General features: G+C 33.0%; 1 protein-coding gene across 1 annotated transcript; it reads right to left on the reverse strand.

Annotated features, from left to right (window-relative positions):
- Window positions 1-2,283: 2,283 nt before the first annotated feature.
- On the reverse strand, window positions 2,284-21,537 carry LOC149373600 (uncharacterized). Its single transcript, XM_089596924.1, has 4 exons — window positions 21,502-21,537; window positions 4,086-4,209; window positions 3,277-3,395; window positions 2,284-2,330 (listed from the first exon to the last, which is right to left on the reverse strand). The coding sequence occupies exons 1-4, from the start codon at window positions 21,535-21,537 to the stop codon at window positions 2,295-2,297; spliced, it is 315 nt and encodes a 104-aa protein (XP_089453050.1). The 3' UTR covers window positions 2,284-2,294.
- Window positions 21,538-22,955: the final 1,418 nt, after the last annotated feature.

Here is a 22,955-nt window from a genome sequence, read left to right on the forward strand (position 1 = left end):
TGATTTGAACAGGAGATAAGTAGGGAATACCGTGCGAGACACACACATGCCTTTGCCTTCAAGAAGCTAATAAATAATTGACCAACGAGTTAAGTTCTTTTTGTGACGCACCTCCTTACCAGCTTCTCAATCTCACGTCACACAGCATTGAAAAATTATTTATTTTGATGTATTCGACACAAAGACTTGACAACTTACATAAATTTAAATAAAAGTTATACTCAGAAATTGAAACAGAATAATCCACCCAATCAAAAGGATCCATATGGAAATCCATATGGATTTTCCATATGGAAATCCATATGGCATTTTGGAACGAAATCCATATGGATTTCCATATGGATTCATCCAAAAAAATTTCCATATGGATTAATCCATATGGATTTTCATATAGACGTGTGCGTTTGTTATCACTGCATTAAGCATAAGCGGAAAATGTATATAGCACTAATAATATTCCGCATTTATTGGAATGAAGATTTCCATATTGATGGATCCATATGGAACAATCCATATGGATTTTTATCTGGAATTTTTATTTTGTCATAATAGCAGTGTAAGAATAGAATACACAATAAGAGTAATTATACGAATAGATTTTTATATAGATTTATCTATTTGGATTTCCATATGGATTTTTATACAGACAGAACCATTTGCTATACCTGCATTCAGCATAAGTGTAAAATGCATGTGGCACTAATAATATTTAGAAAACATTTAAATAAAGATTTCTATATGGATAGATCAATATGGAACAATCCATATGGATTTTATAACTGAAATTTTTATATTGCCAGAATATCATTGTAACAATAAAATATACGATAAGAGTAATTATCCATATGGATTTTTATATAGACTGATCCATGTGGATTTCCATATGGATTTCTATATGGATAGATCCATTTGGAACAATCCATATGGATTTTGTATCTGGAATTTTTATTTTGTCATTATAGCAGTGTATTAATAGAATATACACTAATAGTAATTACCCGAATAGATTTTTATATAGATTTTTCTTTATGGATTTTCATATGGATTTCCATATAGATGGATCCATAAGGAACAATCCATATGGATTTTATATCTGGAATTTTTACCTTGTCATAACAGCAGTGTAAGAATAGAATATACAACAAGAGTAATTATCCGAATAGATTTTCATATAGATTTATCTATATGTATTTCCATATGGGTTTCCATATGGATGGATCCATATGGAACAATCCATATGAATTTTATATCTGGAATTTTTATTTTGTCAGAATAGCAGTGTAAGAATAGAATATACAATAAGAGTAATTATCGGTATGGAATTTTATATAGACTTAACCATATGGATTTCCATATGGATTAATCCATATGGATTTTCATATAGATGAATCCATTTGTCATATCTGCATTCAGCACAAATTTAAAATGCATGTAGTACTAATGATATTTCGCATTAATTTAAATGAGGATTTTTAAATGGATAACTTGGCGACTGTGGGCGACCCGCGGTGGCCCAAACTCGCCTGAAATCAACAAAATAGCGTTCTTCGGCCTAGCTGAGCGAGTTCGGGCCACCACGGATTGCCCGCTGTCGCCTAATTTCGGATCCTCCAACATACCTTACATTTGACAGTATGAGTTAAGATTGCTGATTTCCTTTTTTATGATGATCGTCAAGCGTCAATGTGGAATTTCCTACATTTATGTTTCACATATATGACACGTGTTAAAATAAGATTTTTTTCGTACAAGACTAGTCGTACGTCATATTTTAAGCTTAGACATAATGATTTGAAGAGACAATTTTTTTTTTAATATACTACAGGAATTTTTTAGGATTAAAATAGTTTTCTGAGATTCTGCTGTATGAGAAATAAAATCCGGTACTTACTACGACCCAAAAGATGTTGGGGTAATGTTATCGAAAAAGCTTATAAAAGGTGCAGATGTTCTACATTAGGGTCTATATAAATTAATATTTAACAAGACAAATCATGTTTAACAAAGTTTAATTTCAAGAATTATTATTTTTGTTGTACTTCCTCCATTACATCACAGTGTTAATTTTAAAGAAGCATACATAATTATACTTACACCTGAGGACGAAAGATTCATCATACATTTATTTTGAAATATTTCAAATTAAGTCATACGAACTTGTTTCTTGGGTTTCTTTTGTTGATTAAGAGTCAAGTTCACAACTGTGATTTTTAAACGTATGTTATCCAAATCATTTCAAACGGACAATGGAAAACACTCACAATATGATTGAAACAGTGATGTTTGTTGAATCACTATCCTGAAGTGACAGACTTCTTCTTAATTTTTTTCTGAAACCAAAAAAAATTTTTTTTTATCGGCAAAGTTTTTATTCTCATTGCATTTTATACAGAAAGTTCGAAATCAAGTGGCGCGGTAGATCTACATGTCAGTTTGTGTAGCAGACGAGCCTGTTTACCGCGCTATTTATGTACGTCTAAATTCGTCTTCCAAATTTCCTAAATCAATAAAAAAATACTTAACACTGCTACACACCTGATATTTCGTAATAATTCGACATTTTTAACGTTAAACTATGATTTACACAAAAAATCTGGACAAGAACTATCGTTAAACATCGTTTTTACAAGGTTTGTCAATGCAAAATGGTGATTTTATTATTTTCCAGTTTTCTTCCAGTCCGAAAAATTCAGACTCTTAATTTAGTCGCAAGTCAGTATGGATATCACATAGAGATATAAGAATATAGCAAGTCAATACAACGCAAGAATATTGCACAAATACATTATTTCAGTCATAATTTACTTTAAAAATGTAATAGTGTATGAAAATAAGGTAATAACTGTGAGTACCAGTAGGCAGGAGAAGCAAGAAAGCCACAAGAAATATACTACATAAATATGATCCTGAGTACACGGTGGTCTAGCGCACTAGTCACGACATTAGTAATCCGTTAGTCTGGGTTTAATCTTGATTAGAACGAAACTTTTTAATCGACCAAGTGATTTTAATAAGCAAAAGATTATGACGTTTTGTATTAAATTAAAGAAAACGAGTAAACTTAATTAAAAAATTGTAAATTTAAACATGACATCATCTACGTAAGCGCCAAAATTTGAAAATAACCGTTATTTTTCGTTCATGAGGAAAAATTTGAAATATGTTTTAATATGTACATTTACATTTTCAATATGTTCATTTACATTTAAATTTTACATTTTTACCCGTACTTTTTCACGAAAGATCCCAATTAAGTAATGGACATTGCTTGCTTACCTCCTTCTTGATCTGGTAATTTATTTCTTCGGTTATAAACTTATTCATATTTTTGATGGCCTCCGCTTTTTTAGCTTCTGTCAAAGACGGTTTATGCGTTGCAAACCAGGTTAAGCACTCTGAAACAATTTTTTACAACTGTTAAGTACTGTAGTATGTAATTTTTTTAAATTCATAGTTATTATTCGTGCGAAGCGTGCACTTTATCCACATAAAATTAATGCAAAAACCAACGAAAGTACAAATGCCTCAATCAGGGTTTATCACTATCAAAGTTAAAGACCGGCTTTCTTCGCATCGTATGTGAATAGACCATTATTAATAGGCCATTATTAATACTTACAATGAAAATTTTGAGAAATGTGAATACAACATTTCAAATGTTACGATAATGTCTAGCCAACGTACTTACGGGCAGTAATTTTTTTCCACACACTTGTAATCATAAAATTTTTATTTTGAAAAGAATTAACTGATTGTTGCATGATTGTTGGTCTTTGTCTTCCACACAGATATTACTTTCTCCTATCACGCATCTAGCACTCCACAGGTAAAATAATTGAATAATTGAAATGTTTTTATATACATATTACTATTATTTTCATAAGTTACACTAATACTTGAATTTTTGTTAATAACAGCGACTGACATTTTCTCTACTGCTTTAGTTACTATATTTTAATAATGATAAAATAATTTCTTACGATCGCTCCATACAGTTAATTGTAATTTAAGTCTTTGAATTATTGCTTTTTACTATTACAGAGAAATTAATAGAAACAATCTTGTATGCATTATATATGAATTACCTTTTAAACAATTCACAGTATCATCAGGAATAACTTCTCTTCGACTTCCACTACTAGTCCCGCACTCTCGTGTTTTTGTCAGACATAGGCAATTACTCTTGGTGTATATTCTATTAATACACTGCTATAATGACAAAATAAAAATTCCAGATACAAAATCCATGTGGATTGTTCCATATGGATCCATCCAAATAAAAATCTATATGGAAATCCACATGGATAAGTCTATATAAAAATCCATATGGATAATTACTCTTATCGTGTATTTTATTGTTACAATGATATTCTGGCAATATAAAAATTCCAGTTATAAAATCCATATGGATTGATTTATATGGATCTATCCATATAGAAATCTTCATTTAAATGTTTTCTAAATATTATTAGTGCCACATGCATTTTACACTTATGCTGAATGCAGGTATAGCAAATGGTTCTGTCTGTATAAAAATCCATATGGAAATCCATATAGATAAATCTATATGAAACTCTATTCGGATAATTACTCTTATTGTGTATTCTATTCTTACACTGCTATAATGACAAAATAAAAATTCCAGATAAAAATCCATATGGATTGTTCCATATGGATCCATCCATATGGAAATCTTCAATCCAATAAATGCGGAATATCATTAGTGCTATATGCATTTTACGCTTATGCTTAATGCAGTGATGACAAACGCATACGTCTATGTGAAAATCCATATGGATTACTCCACATGGAAATTTAATTGGATGAATCCATATGGAAATCCATATGGATTTTGTTCCAAAACGCCATATGGATTTCCTTATGGAAAATCCATATGGATTTCCATATGGATCCTTTTGATTGGGCATTACTTGAAAAAAAAAAAAAAAAAATGATGGTGACAATGAGGATCGAACCCAGCATTGCAAAATAACCTCTCCATAGGTATAAGCCTCAACTTTTTTTTTTTTTTTAAAGAACGTTTTATTCAAACACAGATACAATGGTAAGTAAAATAAAAAGCGTAGAATATGACGTACAAAGAAACGCTTTACAAGGTTGGTTCTTATATACTTATTGGCATAAGTTTATGCTCTACAAGTATTTCTTAGAGTGTTATTAGCTTAATATTTACACTATTACATAGTATGATTTTCTTTATTACATTTAGCTTTTTACTCAAAGGTCAAAAAATTCCAGTTGTAAGTGAAAAAATACCTTAACATTAAATTGCACTAGGCAGCTTTTTCGGATTGTGTGAGAAATAGTAACTAAAAATAAAAATAATGAAAGATTTTTTTTAAATTTTTTTTTTATTTTTTTTTTTTTTATTATGTACATATGTATTTACAGAGTTTCCTCCAAACAAGCAAGCACCACACTACGTGAGCTCTGATTATGGATTATGAATCCACCAGTATGCTTTGTTTTTAAAAGTCTTTTCCTTGCTATCTGCATCAGACAGTGCGGTGCTGTACTTGATTGGGGGAGTGTGATCGATATCCCTAGGGATTTTTTTGTTTCTTTGGTGTCTAGACCAATGATATATTATCGGTATATTGCTGTTGTTTTGTATCAATCTTTGCTTATCTAATAATAGGAACGTTTCTGGCGAGACTATTCCATTAGCTTTGCCTTTTTCTAATAGGTTTATGTCTAAGTTAATTAGTGATTCGGAAATAATAGTATTATTTGCAACTTTTTTTGCATTAACGAAATAATTTCTACATAACTTTAACATATGTATGTCTATCCGAGGTATCCTGGACAAGTTATAGATGACTTTATTACTAAAATATTTTTGATAATTATGTACTGGATTCCTGTATGTATTTAGACAGGCTCTCAAACATTTTCTTTCGAATGACCTAATTCTTTCCTTTGTGGAGGCACTTCGATTAAACCAAACTGGGATTGCATATGTGATTATTGGCCTGATTAATAGACAATAACATATGACCTTGGCTCTTTTATTTAGGTGTTTATTGTAAAATAGATTTCCTAAAGATTGGAACGCAAGGTTAGCTTTGTGTAATTGTGTGATGGGGTGTTCATGTAACCTTAACAAGTAGTCAATTTGAACCCCCAAGTATTTTACCGATTTATTGTGAGGTATGTCTGTTTTTTGACCATTATCCCCTCTTATTTGAATCTTAAAATCTTTCCAGTCCCGTCTTTCAGATCTACTGAGTCTACTGTGGTCGAGTCTGATTAAGATCGATTCACACTCAGGTGCACTTATTTTTAGGAACCATTTTTTGTAATAACTATTTACATTATTAACGAGGTTTTCTAGTTTATCTTTTGCCTCAGACGGCTTTTTTGCATTTGTATATAATATTAGATCGTCAGCAAAGAATACTGCATGTTTTTCCAGGTTTTGGTTTAACTCAAATAATTTGGCTAGTCCACTAATATATATGTTGAATAGTATTGGGGCGTTGACAGTGCCCTGCTGGAGACCCTCGAATAGGTCTAATGTATGGGATTTCTTACCGTTCATGTTAACAGTGAAGAGGCTTCTATTTTGGAAAGAACTGAAAAGAATTTTGACTATGTGATCAGGAAATTTTTTTTGTGACAGCTTAAATAATAGGCCTTTTACCCAGATGGTGTCAAAGGCTTTCTCTATATCTACAAGGCAAGCTGCTACCATGTTATGGTCGTTTAGGTGTTTGCAAGTGTCTTTTAAAACTTTGTGGAGAGCGTGTACAGTGGAGTGATTGTGTTTGAAGCCGAATTGTTCGTCTGGGATTATACGCTCTGTTCTACAATGTTCGTGTATTTGCTGATTAATTAACGCTTCAAATATTTTGCTGATACCGGTAAGAAGGTAAATGGGTCGGTAGCTTTTTGGCTCTTTTGGATTTTTATCTTTTTTAAGGATCGGGACTATCTTGGCTCTTTTCCATGAATTTGGGTAGTACGAATTGTTAACGATATTATTAAATATAATTGTGTAGTTTATTATTGTTTCTTTGTTTATATGTTTGAGTACAATATTGGGGATTCCGTCTATTCCAGATGACGTCTTGTTATTCAGATTTTTGAAATGAGCTTCGGTTATGTTAAAGAATATTTTTTGATCGTGGTTATTAGGATAGTTTGATAGGTTAGTATCATTAAATGTTGTTATTGATTCGTTATTTTCGTGTATCCTTTCGACTTTATTTTTGATTTCTCTGTATTTATTATTAACAATTTGAGTCAACCTGTCGTTTAAATCTTCCGGTTTTCTTTTACTTTCTTGTTGATAATTGCTAGCTAGCGCGTTCAGAATGTCTATTTCATTCTTTAGTATATATTTATTATCGTTTGTTTTTTCAAATTTGTTTATATCTGAGGGGGACCTAGCAATGTGCTGTATTTCTTCGTTATTTACATGTAATGTTTCGATTTTGTTAATATTATTATTCCTGAAAATTTTGTTTATTTGCGGGAAGAAAGAGCCCGAATCCTTATAGTTAATGAGTTTGGCCTTATCAGCCCAAAATTTGTTATAATTTATGGAGTATTGCTTTTTAATCTCATATTTTAGAAGGTTGATATATTTTTTTGTGATTCTTACTTCGTTAGTGATTAGATAATTATTTACGTTATGTTTTTTGTATAATTTTTTAAGGTGTGAAACTAGTAAGTTTTTTTTCCCTAATAATTTGTTTATCAGGTGGTTATTGTATTTTTGCATACTATTATTAGGTTCAAAATTAGGAACAATTTTATCAATCACGTTTGTAATTTCAAGGTTAATAGAGTGTAAGTAATTATCTATTTCATTGTTGGTGAGGTTTTTGTTATTTGATATTATTATTTTGTTTTTTTCTAGTTCTTTTGTGAATTTACTCCATTTTGTTTGTTTATAATTTTTAACATGCTCGGTAGTAGCCTGTGTAATAAAGTTTTTAATGCTATTTAAATCAAGAATTATTTCTAAAGCCTGATGGTCGCTCTCGTATTCTACTACTGGTAATTTATTGTATGCTGCCTGTATTGTAAGACGGGAGTCGGCTATGCAAAGGTCTGGCCTGGACTGGCCTCTGTCGAAAGTTGCTTCTATTGGGGGGTATATTGAACTTTTATTTTTGATAGAATTAAATGTGTTCCAATTATCAATGTAGGTGCCCCTAGGATTAGTAAAATGATCGCCCCAATTTTTATGTCTGGCATTTAGGTCACCTGCCAGGATATAGTAGTTGCTCTGATGGGACTGTATCGATCTCTTAATTAATATGGCAGTGCCTCCACCTTGGATGGAGTTAGGTCTATCTCTTCTTATTAGGTTATAATCTTTGAACATCATTTTGTGTCTATCATTCAATTTTGTCTCGCTTAGTAACACTATGTCTGGCTGATGCCTGTTTACAAAGTTAAGTAATATGTTTCTCTTTTCGTTAGAAATGAGAGAGTTAACATTGACTGAGATTATTTTTAGGGTATAAGCCTTAACCGTCTGAGCTATCGAGATATTGTGTCATGATAGTTTGGAAGTCACATATGTTCATCGACTACCTCCGGAGCTTGGCCTACAGCTTATGATGAGTGAAATTAATAAATCTTTCTACTCATCTGTGATCGTGAAGTACGTAATTTCATCTAATTTTATTTAATTCTTGTTAGGGCGCAAAAAAAATTAAGGAGCGTACTGGACAAAGGTTGCAGTTACCGTGATATAATTTCACAGAGTTTTCTTGTGACTATGAAAATTATTATTTAAAGTTTTTGCACGTGTAATCGAAATTGTTATCAATACGAACACATACCAAGTTGAGATTGCAAAATAAATATAATAATTCCAACGAGCCCCAGCGATGTTTAGGACAAGCTTTGGAGCTTTGTTATGATTATAAGTGACTTTTGACTGTAGCTTACACAGCTTCCCCTTAACGCAGATGGCTCGCATGCTAGTTCGTCGTTTCGTTTTTGCATTCTTGGACTCGACTCTTTGTCCATGTGATCTGATTTTTAAAAAATCACTTTGAAGGCCTTATTAACTATTTATTTACTTTTTTTACTTGAAGTCTTCTATTACTATTAATTAGGTAGACACGTAAGTAAAAATTAAATATTTAATAAGGTAGTAAAAGTTTATTATGGTGCACTACTTAATTGATTTTCGCCTGTTGCTACAAAAAATAAATGAAACTTAAATTAGATATCATTTTGAGACTTTCTTCGTTTGTGCATGAATTTTTTATTGTTTTTTAACACTGCTTTACTTTTTAACAACTAAAACGACACGGAATAAGCTATCGCTAAAATTCAAAATAAATCTAAAGAATTATTATTAAGTTATAAGAAAAATTTTTATACGACATCCTTTTTATTATTTTTTTTTCGAAGTAGCAAAAAACTTATTTATATGAATCGAATAAAAGTTAAATGAAGAAGTATGTAGAAGATACAAAAATACAATCTGGAGCTTATTGGACAATGAAAATAAAATTTTTTAATGTATTTAATATTCAATTTAAATTTTAATATCTGCATAAGTAATAATGATAAAAGAGTTTGTCGAGTAAAAAATACAGAATAACCAGTAAGACCATTGAAACAAAAAAAAAGTCATCTTCCATACTGAGATTTGAGCCCGAGAATGCAAAAACGAAACGATAGACACGCGTGCGAGCCACCTGTGCTACGAAAGCACTGGGAGTCTTAAGTTCGAAAGTTAATCATGTTTATGGTGAAGCTCCGAAGCTTGTCCTAAATATGGAAGCTCGCTATGATTATACGATTTTTTTTGCAATCTCAATTTGTTATTTATTTGTGTTAAAAATAATTTTTATTACACGTCCGAAGACTTTATTTCATAATTTGCATTATAAGATCATGTACTTACAATAATTTATAATCCAGATCGTACGACGTTGCTTTAATATGTGGAGATAAGTGCGCGTGTAATAAAAAGTTATAAGATAGCGTTGTCCATAAGCGAGAAGAGCAGAGAGATTTTTTACACAATTTTTTAATCATAAGAGGAAATTAAAATAACAAAGGATTATAGCTTTTGTAAATAGTTAAAGTAGGCGTTTAATGTTAGGGAATTTTCGAATCCTCGATAGCCGAGTGGTGAAGCGTGTTTGTGTCACACGCGGGCTCTAGCTACCTGGGTTCGATTCCACTTGTCTGCAGACTTTTTTCGGATATTAATGTATATCCAAAGCCGGAGTGAGTAAGTGTGTACAGAAGAAAACCGACTTGTTAACGAAATAATTTTTTATTCAAGTTTAATTTTTAAGTACCGTGGGATCAAAATGAATACTTTAGGAATACTCTAAGAACACTTCAGTAACACTTTGCGAATACAAAAACAAATTCCTTGGTGAATTCATAAAGAATTCTTTATGATTTGTGGTTGCCGTACTACATTATAAGAAAGTAGTAGTTATTTGTTTATTGATGAGTAGTTGGTAGTTTAAATATCTGTCAATGCTGTAACTAATTTATGTGATTTATGTTTACAACATATTAGATAAGTAAAACGATTAGTGCTATTTTACAAATTCATGATTTGTTTAAAGGTACACTATTATTCGTAGTCATGTAATTTAATTATATTCTAAACATAGAGATTCTAACATTTGTTACATGTTAAAAAAATATTAGAAAATAAATATGATGCAAAAATTATTTTTTTTTGTTGTTACTGTATAGCAAATTGATAAAAAGTATGTACCAAAAATTTTTAAATGAATTCCTTAGGGACAGTAAATGAATTCATTACATTTACTAAAGAATGATCAATGTATTCATAATGAACTTTAAATGAATTCTTTTTAATGGTCTTTCAGCAGCTCTCCCCACAAAAGTAATAAAAAGTTTCTTTAAAAGAATTCTTTAAGAATTCTTTGCGAATTCAAGACACATGACATAACCTGATGAGATTATGAATTTATTAAGAGTTTATTTAGCTCAAATCATGACAACCTGTAGAATTCATTAAAATATTCTGAATTCAAAATGAATTCATTGAGAATAAATAATGCCTGCTGGGGCTCATTAATTTGTATGAAAACGATTTTAGTCGATGAGGTTGCTGAACAGAAAGTTATAATTAACGTTTCCAACAGTTTATATTAAAGTTATATCTGTACATAGAAGATTCATAATCTAAAAGTCGAATCGTCGAATCGCTTTCTTGTACTTCCAAACTTATACGCCAGTAATACCCAATACCTTACAAAAAAGTTTACGTAAAAATTGGATAATGGGCTAATAATAAGAAGTCCTCTGCCTTATTTGTTTCTTCAACCCATAACAATACTTAACAAAATAATGTGCACTATGAACCTGTAATAAGCCTCTTTTTCCTCATGAGTTAAGAATGTTGATAAGATCTGTTGGTAACAATATGAAAAAAGTTATCAATATTTTAATTTTCTTACATTCTACACTGTGTCTTTTTTCTATTTAACTGAGAGGCAGTAAGTATGCAGAGTACAACGAATTCAGTTTTTTTTTTTTCAATAAAAAGACAATCATGATTGAAATAAAGGAAGAAGGATGTTTAACAATTTTTCAAATACTGATTTCGAGCTTGCAATCTCAAAAATAGACAAAGAAAAAAAGTTATCGATCGTTTTTCTTAGAAATTGTGCTGCTATTTGTATGCCCGATATTTACACTTAATAACGTCAAACGTAAGGTTAAAGTTATTTGAATGCAAGAAAACGGGAGCACGCTCAGATACGATTACAGAGTTGTTGTAGCTTAAGCATGACTATCGACTACTGTATTACTTTTGTTCATTGATCTATTGATTTCTTGTTTTTATTTTCTAGCTTGTCGTTAGATTTTGCTTCGTTTGTTTTTCTTATATTTCTTTTTTTTTTTAATGTATCATCAGTTTTCTTAATTGTATTCATTCATTTTCTTCAACTGTTTTCCCTTTTTTTTCTTTATTGTGTGTATGTAGCATAAATCCTTCAGTATAAATTAGACTGGACTCACAAGCAAGATGACTTATAAAAATGTGAGCAAAGCACAATATGTGCTCATAGTCCCAGAATTCCACTTTTTAATATGGCCGTCATTGGGACCAATAATCCTCTATGATACCAACTGCTTATATGAGAGAGGGTTAGTTTTACACGTATTATCTCAGTGCATACTGAATTCTGAATACTTGTAAAACTGACATGTGACACTTTTTCTTTAATTTCTGTGGACACATAATTTTTTTTATTCAAGTCGTCTATCTAAAAATTTGTTATCCCTTATCTATATTCAAACAAAGACTTGTAAACGTCATAATATTATTAATTTTAGTGCATGTGCTTTTCCGTTATTTTGTGAAAATTTTTAACAGTGCAGTATTAATACTTGTTGGCAATTTTTTTGCTTTTTTTTTTGTAAGATGGAAAATGTTGAAAACACAAAATCCATTCTAAGAGACAAGAATTTTCAGAGAATAATAGTAGAATATGCACAAAGTAAAAGTAATAAGGGCTAATTTTTGTGAAAAAGTGCAAAAAGTAACGTGTAAGTAAATATTAAACAAGTACATAACAGAAAAAAAAATTTCTAAGTATAGGGAAGGTGCCTCTAAAAGTAGTTTGCGACTGTGAAGGTATCAACGTGTAGAGTACAGAATAAGCTGACTTACTGATAGTATTTGTTATTCTATAGTTATTTTTGTCATGGTTCTCCCTTGCTCTTCTGTTAGAATATTATGTGGTTTGCGATTGCGGATTGTAACTTTAAAGCTCTATATCTCCAGTGGCTTAAAAACTCAAAGTATGTACAAAATTACTACGCTCATTAGAAATTATTAAACTCGTGCAATCCGAATGTTATTAACGACTACTCATTTTTATTTTGTTGATGGGAATTGAACCTATGCAAAGTTTCCATGTATTTCAAATTATTATTAACTCATTAGTACATTATGAGAGAGTATCGAAAAAAGGTATCTAGAAAACTATGCGATCTAAATCACACAACAGAGAAATTAACTACACACACATAGACACACGTACACGCGCACGCACGCTCGTGAAGACACACACACACACATACACACAGATGCATACATAGTTATACTCTGTGGAGGCCAACTGATTGCATTTATGCTCACTAGCGGTTCGATGTCTTACTTATTCGATGATAAATTTAAATTTAAAAGTATTTCATCTGTGATGGTAATTCATAATAGCCTAAATTTTTTTACGAATGTAATTTCTTGTAACAAAAATTTCAGAACCTTATAAGCAATAAGTTTACAAATCTAGTTAACGGAATATGAAAAGCTTTCTACAACTATTAAAACTTAAGACATAAATCATACAGATACATCATACATCTAAGGAGTGTGTTAATAAAATCTTAAATACTCTGTGCACGTAACACTCAGGCCTTTTTTCGACCTTCTCAAGCATTTTTGGGGCTGCAAATATTGTAGTTTCTGAAATGCATCTTTTTAAGTTAAGTGAGAAGTACAGAGTTTTCTTGTATCAGTGCACAAAGTTATTATTTTGTACACTGCATTTAAAATATAAGTGCGTAAAGTATTAACTTTTTCTAAGATCACAAAATACTTACTTGTTGAGAAAAATTGATTCATTATCATACACTACACTTACTAGTTTAGTGAACTACACTTTACTTAGAAACTACTCTTGATACCATAAAGAATATTTTCTAGATGCTAATTTATACACTTGTATACAAACTTTTAGAGAGGCTTATACGATGAGGTAATGAGAACAAGACATTCGAAAATCATTGTTGAGCACTAGTTTGGCATGGGCTTTTATTGACGTGCACAATTTCGTCACCGAAAATTATGCCACAATATTTTATAGAACTATGCCAGAATCTTAAAGACTAGAGAAATGAACTGAAAGGCATCCTCTTTGTAACGGTGCTTCAAAAATTGTATCTTACAGGACAAAATCAAAAAATATTTAATGATAGTTCATTTAAGTATATACACAAGCGATTACTTTAAAGTATATATGTTAAGGTAAAATGGGGTATAGTGGGACACTTTTTCAAGCAAAAAATATTTATTTCTTATTTTTAAAGTTCCACCAATGCTAATTCACCTAAATTTTTTTTTTAATTGAAAATATAGATCTTTACTTAAGGAAACAGTATTTATTGACTGTGCTTATCATTATCCGTTTAATGAAATAATTTTTCAAATAAGTTGTGAAATATGCAGTAGTGGAACACAGTCTTTGAGGATTATGGCAGTAGTAGGACACGGTGTGTGGTAGTAGGACAGTATAATATATGACAATGTTATTTGCATATGTGAGAACACAATTTTTTATTTATAAGAGGTGAATTATCACTTTTAAAATTATATAAATATTAAGAAAAATAGATTGATAAGGATTTCTCTTTTAAATATATTTTTTTCAACGATATCACAAAATCCCTACTTACTATGTCCGTTAATAATAAAGGAAATAATATTGTCTACTACAACATAAACTAAATAATATATTTATTAATAGTACAAACTACGAAAATAATAATAGCGAACACAAGTTTTAAATAAATATTAGTTTCTAAGGTCTTAAAATTTTTTTTCTTCTTTTTATTTTGCTCTGCAATAAATGAACTTCACACGTACTAAAAGCTTTTTCATTGTCTTCATGTTTAGATGAACATTTTTTTATTTCCTGTACTATTGAGTCATTATTTTTATTCCGGTTTTCTTACTTAAAATATTTTTTTTTAATTTTTAATTTTCAAGTTATTTTTTTTGGTCTTAACAGTTTTTTACTATCTTAAAACTTCTTATTTAAATTTTTTTCGTACTCTTCAGAGCTTTTATTTCTTCTTCTTCTTGTATATTAACTAAAGCCTACTGCTTTTTCAATGTTTTCTCTTTTTTTTTCTTTTTTTTTTAAGTAATGTATCAAATTATTAACAAACGCCACGGGTCGGTAATCCTTAGCTGCTTCCTTCTAGATCTTAAAATTAAGATTGGTTACTGAAAATATATTTTTTAAAGGAGAATTATTTGATTTTTCTGTGGAGATAAGAAGCAAGTTTTAAAGGCTGAAATACCAAATGAAAATATAATGTGAGTAAACTAATACCTGTATTTTTCTGTTAACAATTCTTAGAGGTATTGATTTTGTTCAGTTTCTTCTTCAATATTAGTATGATGAAAGTTAATTATTGAAATTATACATCATTTTCTGCAAAATTTATTTTTTTACATTGGGTAGGATGGATTAATACAGATCGCATTGAGGTTAGATTTCAGTTACCAAGTAACAATGTTCTCATTCACTTAACTACTAATCCTACAAACACATTAGAGTTTAATTTTACTATTAAAGATTAGAATGATGACACTCGCACGATTACTATAGTAAAAAGCATGAAATCACAGTCGTTAAAAATAAAATTTGGTCTTGTCAAGTACTTGTCCCACTACTACTTAGTTTTTAAAAAAAAGGATGCAGTATGGCTAAACGGGGTATTATTGCGGTTTTTTTTAGTGGTTAGCTTGAAACGGTTGTCTAAAAAATTAAGTGCATCAAATCGTTGTGATTTTTTATTATTATTAATGTTGGACTCAAAAACTATTGAATTCCCCTTTTATAAATGCATGAACTCATGAATATCGATTTAAAAAGAGGTTTTAAAGTTCATTTGCCAATGCTGGTATTATTGCGGGCCTGTATGTATTATTGTGCACGTATTATTGTGGTCAATTTCAATGCTAAATCAACCGGGTATCCGCAATAATACCATCATAGTGAAAGATGTTACGTGTGCACCAGTTATTGAGGACGTGATTTTTTGTTATACAAATGTAAAGTTTTTTAGGCTATTTTTGAACTGAAGTTCAATGAATTAGGTACTTTATAACTTGATTTTATAATTTCAAGTATTTACTATCCATAACTCATCAGTTCCATTAAAATACATGCATTATTCAAGAGTGCCGCAATAACTGGAGCAACCGCAATAATACCCTCGTTTACCCCTAGTGGGACAGCAATGATAAGCCTCATCCCACTTCTACATGGTCTTTTGCAGAAAATAAGGGTATACTAGGGCAGGCTATATTTTAAGACGAAGTAATTATTTTTAAGATCTTTTTAACAAAAGTTGTTCTTTAGTGTCATATTATTAGGTATAAATAGTTTGAACGTACGAAAAAGTTTTATTTTCGGTACCTATATCATCTTGATCGTCAACTTTAGCATCACATCTAGAATTGTCTAAATGCCTCATTTAAGACGTATGCATCAAACGAGTGCTTGGTCAGCTTGATAAAATATTTTTTTCATTCTCCCTTGAACGTTTACCACAATCAATTTTGGGAGTCTTATCTAGCTAAGAGATAAAGGAATATTAGGAAAATTTTTTAAGTATATTTTTTGACAAATGAATTTATCAGTTATGATTTTCTCCTCCTGTGTCCCACTATACCCTGCGATTTTTGCGTTGTCCCACTATACTCCATTTTACCTTATATACCCGCGTAGAAATTTTTACGTTTGGCCAAACTTTCGCCAAAGCTCATGATTGGCCAAACGTTGGCTAAACATGGGCAATGAGAAGATCCCAAACTTCGATTTTTGCTATAATTTTTTACTTAGGCTGAGCTAATGTTCATTCAAACTTCTAAAAAATTAATTTAACACTTTAATATATAAATAGACTGCATATAAGACACATAGAAAAAGCTGTCATACAGGACATGGTATTGAACCTCGGCCACTGAGATTCCGCGTCCGACACAAGCATGCTTATCCACACTCGGCTATGACGAGATAATATAAGGTGTAACACGAATTGTCTACATATCGTACCAATACTATAATTTTTTTCAAGTCATATCATTAAATTGACTTTACAATTTTTCTAAAAAAATTGTTATGTGAATTTATTTAGTTACAATATACTGTATGTGAAACAATAAAAGTGCACCTAAAACTGTGCAGATTTAACAACATGATCAAGATGTTCATTGTAGATCATATGCTTGAAATAATACACTAAGAAAATATTTTTTTATATAACATTAATTGTAACTGAATACATTCACATAAAAATTTTTTTAGAAAAATTGTAAAGTCAATTTAATAACATGGCTTAAAAAGAAATTATAGTATTGGTGCGATCTGTAGATGATTCGTGATATTGCTTGTATCATCTCGTCATACCTAGCTGAGTGGTAAAGCGTGCTTGTATTGCACGCGCAATCTCGGTGGCCGAGGTTCGAGACCATCGCCTGCACGACTTTTTCGATGTTTCTTGTATGCAGTCTGTTTATATATTAGAGTGTTAATTTAATTATTACATAATTCCAAAAAACAATTAGATTTCTTATCGCCGATGCTTGCCTAAGGAAATATTTTAATTATACATATCACCCTTGCTTGCATGCGTAAGAAGATAATCTATTAAATAATCATTAAAAAAAGTTTGATTTTTTGTTGCGCATGCTTGCTCAACTAAGAAAACAATTTATTTATAAATAAGTCTAATAAAAGAAATGTGAATCAAATTAAAAAAACCTTTTTAAAAATTTAAAGATATATTATAGTAATACAATTCTTAATAGAAACTTATACTTATTTTTAAGTTGCATTTACAATATATGTGAATTTTTTAGAACATTTTGAATTTTGAGATTGTTTGTTATTGTTACCATAAATGGGTATTAATTAGACATTTATGTATCAAATGAAAATGATAACATAAAAATTTTAAGTTAAATTCGAAATACGTTTGAGTTTTCAAAAACATACTAATTTTAAATAACATGTAAGAAATTCAAGCATGTTCATATTAACGAATAAATGTAGATATTTAAAAAAATTCATACAAATTATAAATGTGGATAAAAAATACATCTAAAACGTGCTTTTGAATTACAAACTTTTCCAACCATGTAGTCTTTCATATGAAAAAAATATTTATAGGAACCAATCGGCTTTATCTATCTACTCACTTTAATTAATTCTTCAATACGAACAATGACTTTTAAAAAACTTATCGGTTTGAGCCAATTGATTATTTCACTGTAGCCTTCGGTATAAAAAATTATTTTTAGGGGATCTTATCGGCTGTATCCAAATTATTACTTCACTTTATTATTCAATACGAACAATGAATTCTACATCAACTTATCGGTTTGAGCCAACGGATTATTTTACTTTAGCCTTTTATAAAAAATTAAAATTACAGGACCTTATTGGTTTCAGCAATAATTACTTTTATAGGAACTTATCAACTTGAGCTAACTGATTATTTCAGTGTAGCCTTTTAAATGAAAACTACATTCTATGGGAACTTGTCAGCTTTAGCCACCTAATTACTTCACTTTCTTCTTCAACATGAACAATGAATTCTATAGGAACTTATCCCTTATGTATAGATACCTTGACACCTAGTTGAGTATCTAAACGTAAAAGTACGTTTAACTTTTTGGATCACACCACCTTGATAGCGTCTCCAGAAAAAAGGATACCTGGACATCTAATTATTAAATAAATATCTTTACTTGTAAAAGCACTCTAAAAAAGAATAAACATAGCAGAACATATACTTTATCATTATTTATCTTAACATTACTTTATGCAAGAATAAGGTGTTTTATTCGTGCTCAAGTTTGTTTTAGCTCCATCGATACAGCATCAGTTTTGGGGTCCTACAGATCGAGTTAAAATCCCCAATACGACAAATTCTTTTTACAATTATAAAAATAAATAATTAGCTTCTGGCGTATTTTGAGTAATTCATTCAAACTTGAGGTACTCTAGTTGATATTCTTAAGTCAAGAAAAAAATTTAATTTTTAGTATTTTTTTTCATTAAATTTCTTATTTCGATAATAAATTTTATCATCGGATATACTTAACTTGCATTTTACCATACAACAAATCAAGTTAAAATCAGTACAGAGATTATAATACAGATACACAATAAAAACACGTAATAACCGATAAAATTCTAGGTTTGATTTTCAAATTTAGTTTGTCCGATAAAAACCGATGAATATGTATACTTTATCTGCTACCAAAATTTCGTTCCAACACAATGTTATAAATATCAATAATAACGTACTTGGCTCTCCTTATCTCTACCTACCCCTCTCTTTAATGTTGTAACGTCAACCAAGACCTTTTTTTTGGGCTCGTCCGGTATATCGTTTCACTTAGAAAAACAGTGGAAATTGTTAATTATTGCGTTTCCTGCTTTCTCTTTGAAATATCACATTTTATATTTTTTTTTCAGTTTATATTCTCCTAAAATAATTGGAAATAGCTTCTAGATGTATCACCCGATTACTTAGAATCTAGGGTGCTTACTGGCCACTCTAATAAATAGTTAAATCCTAAATAATAGCACAAGCGCTTATCACCCAATGACCCGGGGCGCTTTTACTGGCCATATTATAAAATAATAAATCTTAAATAATAACAAAAGTCTCCAATGCCCAATGACCCGGGACGCTTACTGGCCACTTTGTTAATAAATAGAAAATTAACTAATATTTCAAACGCCCACCACCAATTGACCCAGGGCACTTACTAGCTACTTTATTTATAAATAAAATTATTAATTAATAACACAAGCGCCTACCACCAAACGATCTGGGGTGCTTAGTGGCCACTCTAATAAATAGTAAAATCCTAAATAATAACAAAAGCTCCTATCACCAAATCACCCGGGGCGCTTACTGGCCATATTATAAAATAATAAATCTTAAATAATAACAAAAGCCTCTAATGCCCAATGACCCGGGACGCTTACTGGCCACTTTATTAATAAATAGAAAATTAACTAATATTTTAAACGCCCGCCACCAAGTGACCCAGGGCACTTACTAGCTACTTTATTTATAAATAAAGTTATTAATTAATAACACAAGCGCCTACCACCAAACGATCTGGGGTGCTTAGTGGCCACTCTATGAATTAATAAAAAGTGATTCGATTTAATAACACAAGCGCCTATCACCCAATGTCCCGGGGCGGTTACGAGTCGCACTATTAAATTGTGACGAGGATTTTTCGGCCGAAAGACAGCCGTCCCGTATCCTCTCACAAAATTCTCACTTACGTCACTTACCGTATCCCTACTCACTGGATACCTCTCCGCCGGGAGGTCGGCCACAGGTGTCCGGCTTGGGAACGCTGGACACTCCCTAAAGGAAATTAAAAGGGGGAAAACTGAGGACACGAATTATTAACACTAACACTGATATATCTTTCACAGCGCGCGCGCGCTATTTATTCCTCCTCAATGCTCTCACACTATGCCCGCTCTCTCTCTCTCTCTCTCTCTCTCTCTCTTCTTCTATATCGAATTATGCGGTAATCTTTATATACATGTATGTATATATATATTATTGTGCACTGCTCCCGTCGTGGATGCCTTGGTACGGACGCTTCCCGATCGTCCTCCGCTGGTCTTCACCTTGACCTTGGTACGGACGCCTCCCGATCGTCCTCCGCTGGCCTTCACCTTGACCTCGCTGACGGTGGCCCGTACTCCGACCTCTCACCCATGCGCATACATACACACACTCTCAAGCACGCCTTGCCTCTTATACACGATACCCACACGACCTCAGCCCTTGAGCCTCTACCCGCTCTTTTATCCGCGCCACTAACACAGGTTATTCTCCTACACTCACTCCCCCTCGAATCACCCTGATTTTCTGCCCAGTCTACCACCCGGTGCCCTAATACTATAACTTTACCTCCTGATTATCCTCGCTGTTGACTCAGCTGGTATCTCCCGGTCGACGGCTCCTCTGCTCTTCGTGGGTATTGTTCTCACCTTTCTCAGTCTCTTACTCGGCTAATCGCGGTGGAATTCCCTCGATAACGGTACCTCGATCGGCTCCCTCAGCTCCTCCGTGCAATCTACTTCCTGGACCTGTCACTTTCCTATCTCTTGAAAACCCTTGCTCTCCGCTATCCTCTCTCTATGCTCATCCGTGCCGTACTGACTCGTTATGGCGGTGCACTTCGACAGATGCGCGCGCCCCTCCCGTCTATGCGAAAAATCTCCAACACGCCTAAAAACCGGTAAATTTTTGGAGGTTTCCAAAACTAGGGAATTGACGCGGCCGCTCGGTGCTCACACCTCTCTAACGTGTCGCGAGCCCTCGCCTCTCTCTCCTTCTCTACCTTGCACACATGCTCACCCAATCATACCACACACACTTTCAATCCCTTCTCTGGTCTTCGGTCCTTCTCTCTCCTCTGGCTCGTAGTCCGAGGCACCGAGAACACACATTAAGAATGTGTTGTAAAACGATACATATTTAAAATATATACTGTATCATAGGACTCGGTAGCCGCCAATGACTCGCTCAAAAATATAGGTATATAGTGACGTGATAGCTTCAGCTACCACGTCACAAACCCCCCTCCTAGGCTAGACATTTCTCCGAATGTCTAAAGCCGTCTATTATTGGCGACTACCTATATGATTAATGAAAGATGCTTACCTGGGATCTCTCCCCGGATGACTCCTCGTTCCTCATCTCTGGGATCCCCTGGTTATCTGAAATAAGTAATTATTAGTCTGGCCTGGGGTTTTCCCCTATCCAAGGTCTCTCTCCTCTCTGCCTTCACTAGTCCTGGTCCTGAAAAATAAAATTATTCTCTCCTTCTCCGTTGGCCCTAATAGCTCTATTTCTTCGGATCTTTCCCTTCTTTCTTCATATCTCCCCTCTCTCTGGCCCTCTGCGCCCTCGTATTCTATTTTCTGGTCCTCCCTAATCCCCTTTATCTCTGTGTCCCTGGCGACCCACACCTCTAGGGTGATGAGGACGACTTCCGGAAAGTCCCGTCCAACACCCGCTGTCTAGTGGTGGACGGTAAATCGTCGAGGTGCTCGACCAACCGCAAGGCTGCTTCGGGACCGCTACGGGAATGGAGGTCACGCCTTCTCGAGCGGGATCGGTGACGTCGATGCCCCGAGCACGAGCCCCCCCTTGATTCCGAAGAGTGGGTCCCCTCCTCCTGTTCCGATTGTCTCCGAGACTTCCTAGCGTCGCGTCGATCCTGCCTCTCCCTTTTCCTCCTTTCCTCGTTCGCCTTTTCCTCCTTCTTACGACGAAGCTCTCGATCTTGGTCCTTCCTTCTTTTAATATCTTCCAATCGCTTTTCCTCGATCCTTCGCTTCAGTTCCTTGTGATACATTTCTATCTGTCTTAATTCTTCACGCTTCTTTCTCTCTTCCCTTTCCCTCTTCCTTATCTCTTCTTGAGCTCTCGTCTCGTCCTCTTTTTTTCGTGTTTTTTCGGCCATATACTTATTCCACTGCTCCGTCAACCCTCCTTGGCTTTCCCATTCTCTCTTTCTCTTCTTTTCTTCGGATTCACTTATCCTTTTGCTCTGTTTCGCTCTCCTCCTCTCTTGCTCCAATCTTTCTCCTTTCTTTTCCCTTTGCCCTTCCTCTCTCGTCTTCCTCTGGTATTCCATCTGTCTTCTTTCTTGATCTTCTCTTTCTTTCTTCTCTCTTCTTTCTTGATCTTCTCTTTCTTTCTTCTCTCTTCTCTGCTCCTCCGCTTTCTTGTCCCTCAACCTATTTGCTTGTCGTTTTTCCTGGCTCTTTCGCTCTTCTTCCCGGTTAAGTTCTTCCCTTCGATTTCGTTCCTCTTGAAGGCGCCGCTCATAGGCGTTCATCCTCCCCTTCTTTGCTCGTTGCTCCTCTAATTGTTCTCGTAGGTCCGGAAGTTGTGAAGTCTGCTCTCCTCTGATTTCTTGAGTTTTGGCGTCCTTCCATTCTTCCCTCCTTGCTTCGGCTTCCTTCGCGAGATTTTCCCGGCAGTGGTCTTGGAAGCGGTGGGGGTACTCGCCATGATGCAGAGGTGGACTTGGCTTTCCTTCCCTGGTTAGATCTAGGCGCGCGGCCAGATCAGCGACCTCGCCCGGGTTCATTGTGGCCTTTCCTGCC

This window comes from Copidosoma floridanum, unplaced genomic scaffold (genome assembly GCF_036245765.1).
Source record: "Copidosoma floridanum isolate Cflo_tuat_1 unplaced genomic scaffold, Cflo_Japanese_pri ptg000030l, whole genome shotgun sequence".
NCBI lineage: Eukaryota > Metazoa > Arthropoda > Insecta > Hymenoptera > Encyrtidae > Copidosoma > Copidosoma floridanum.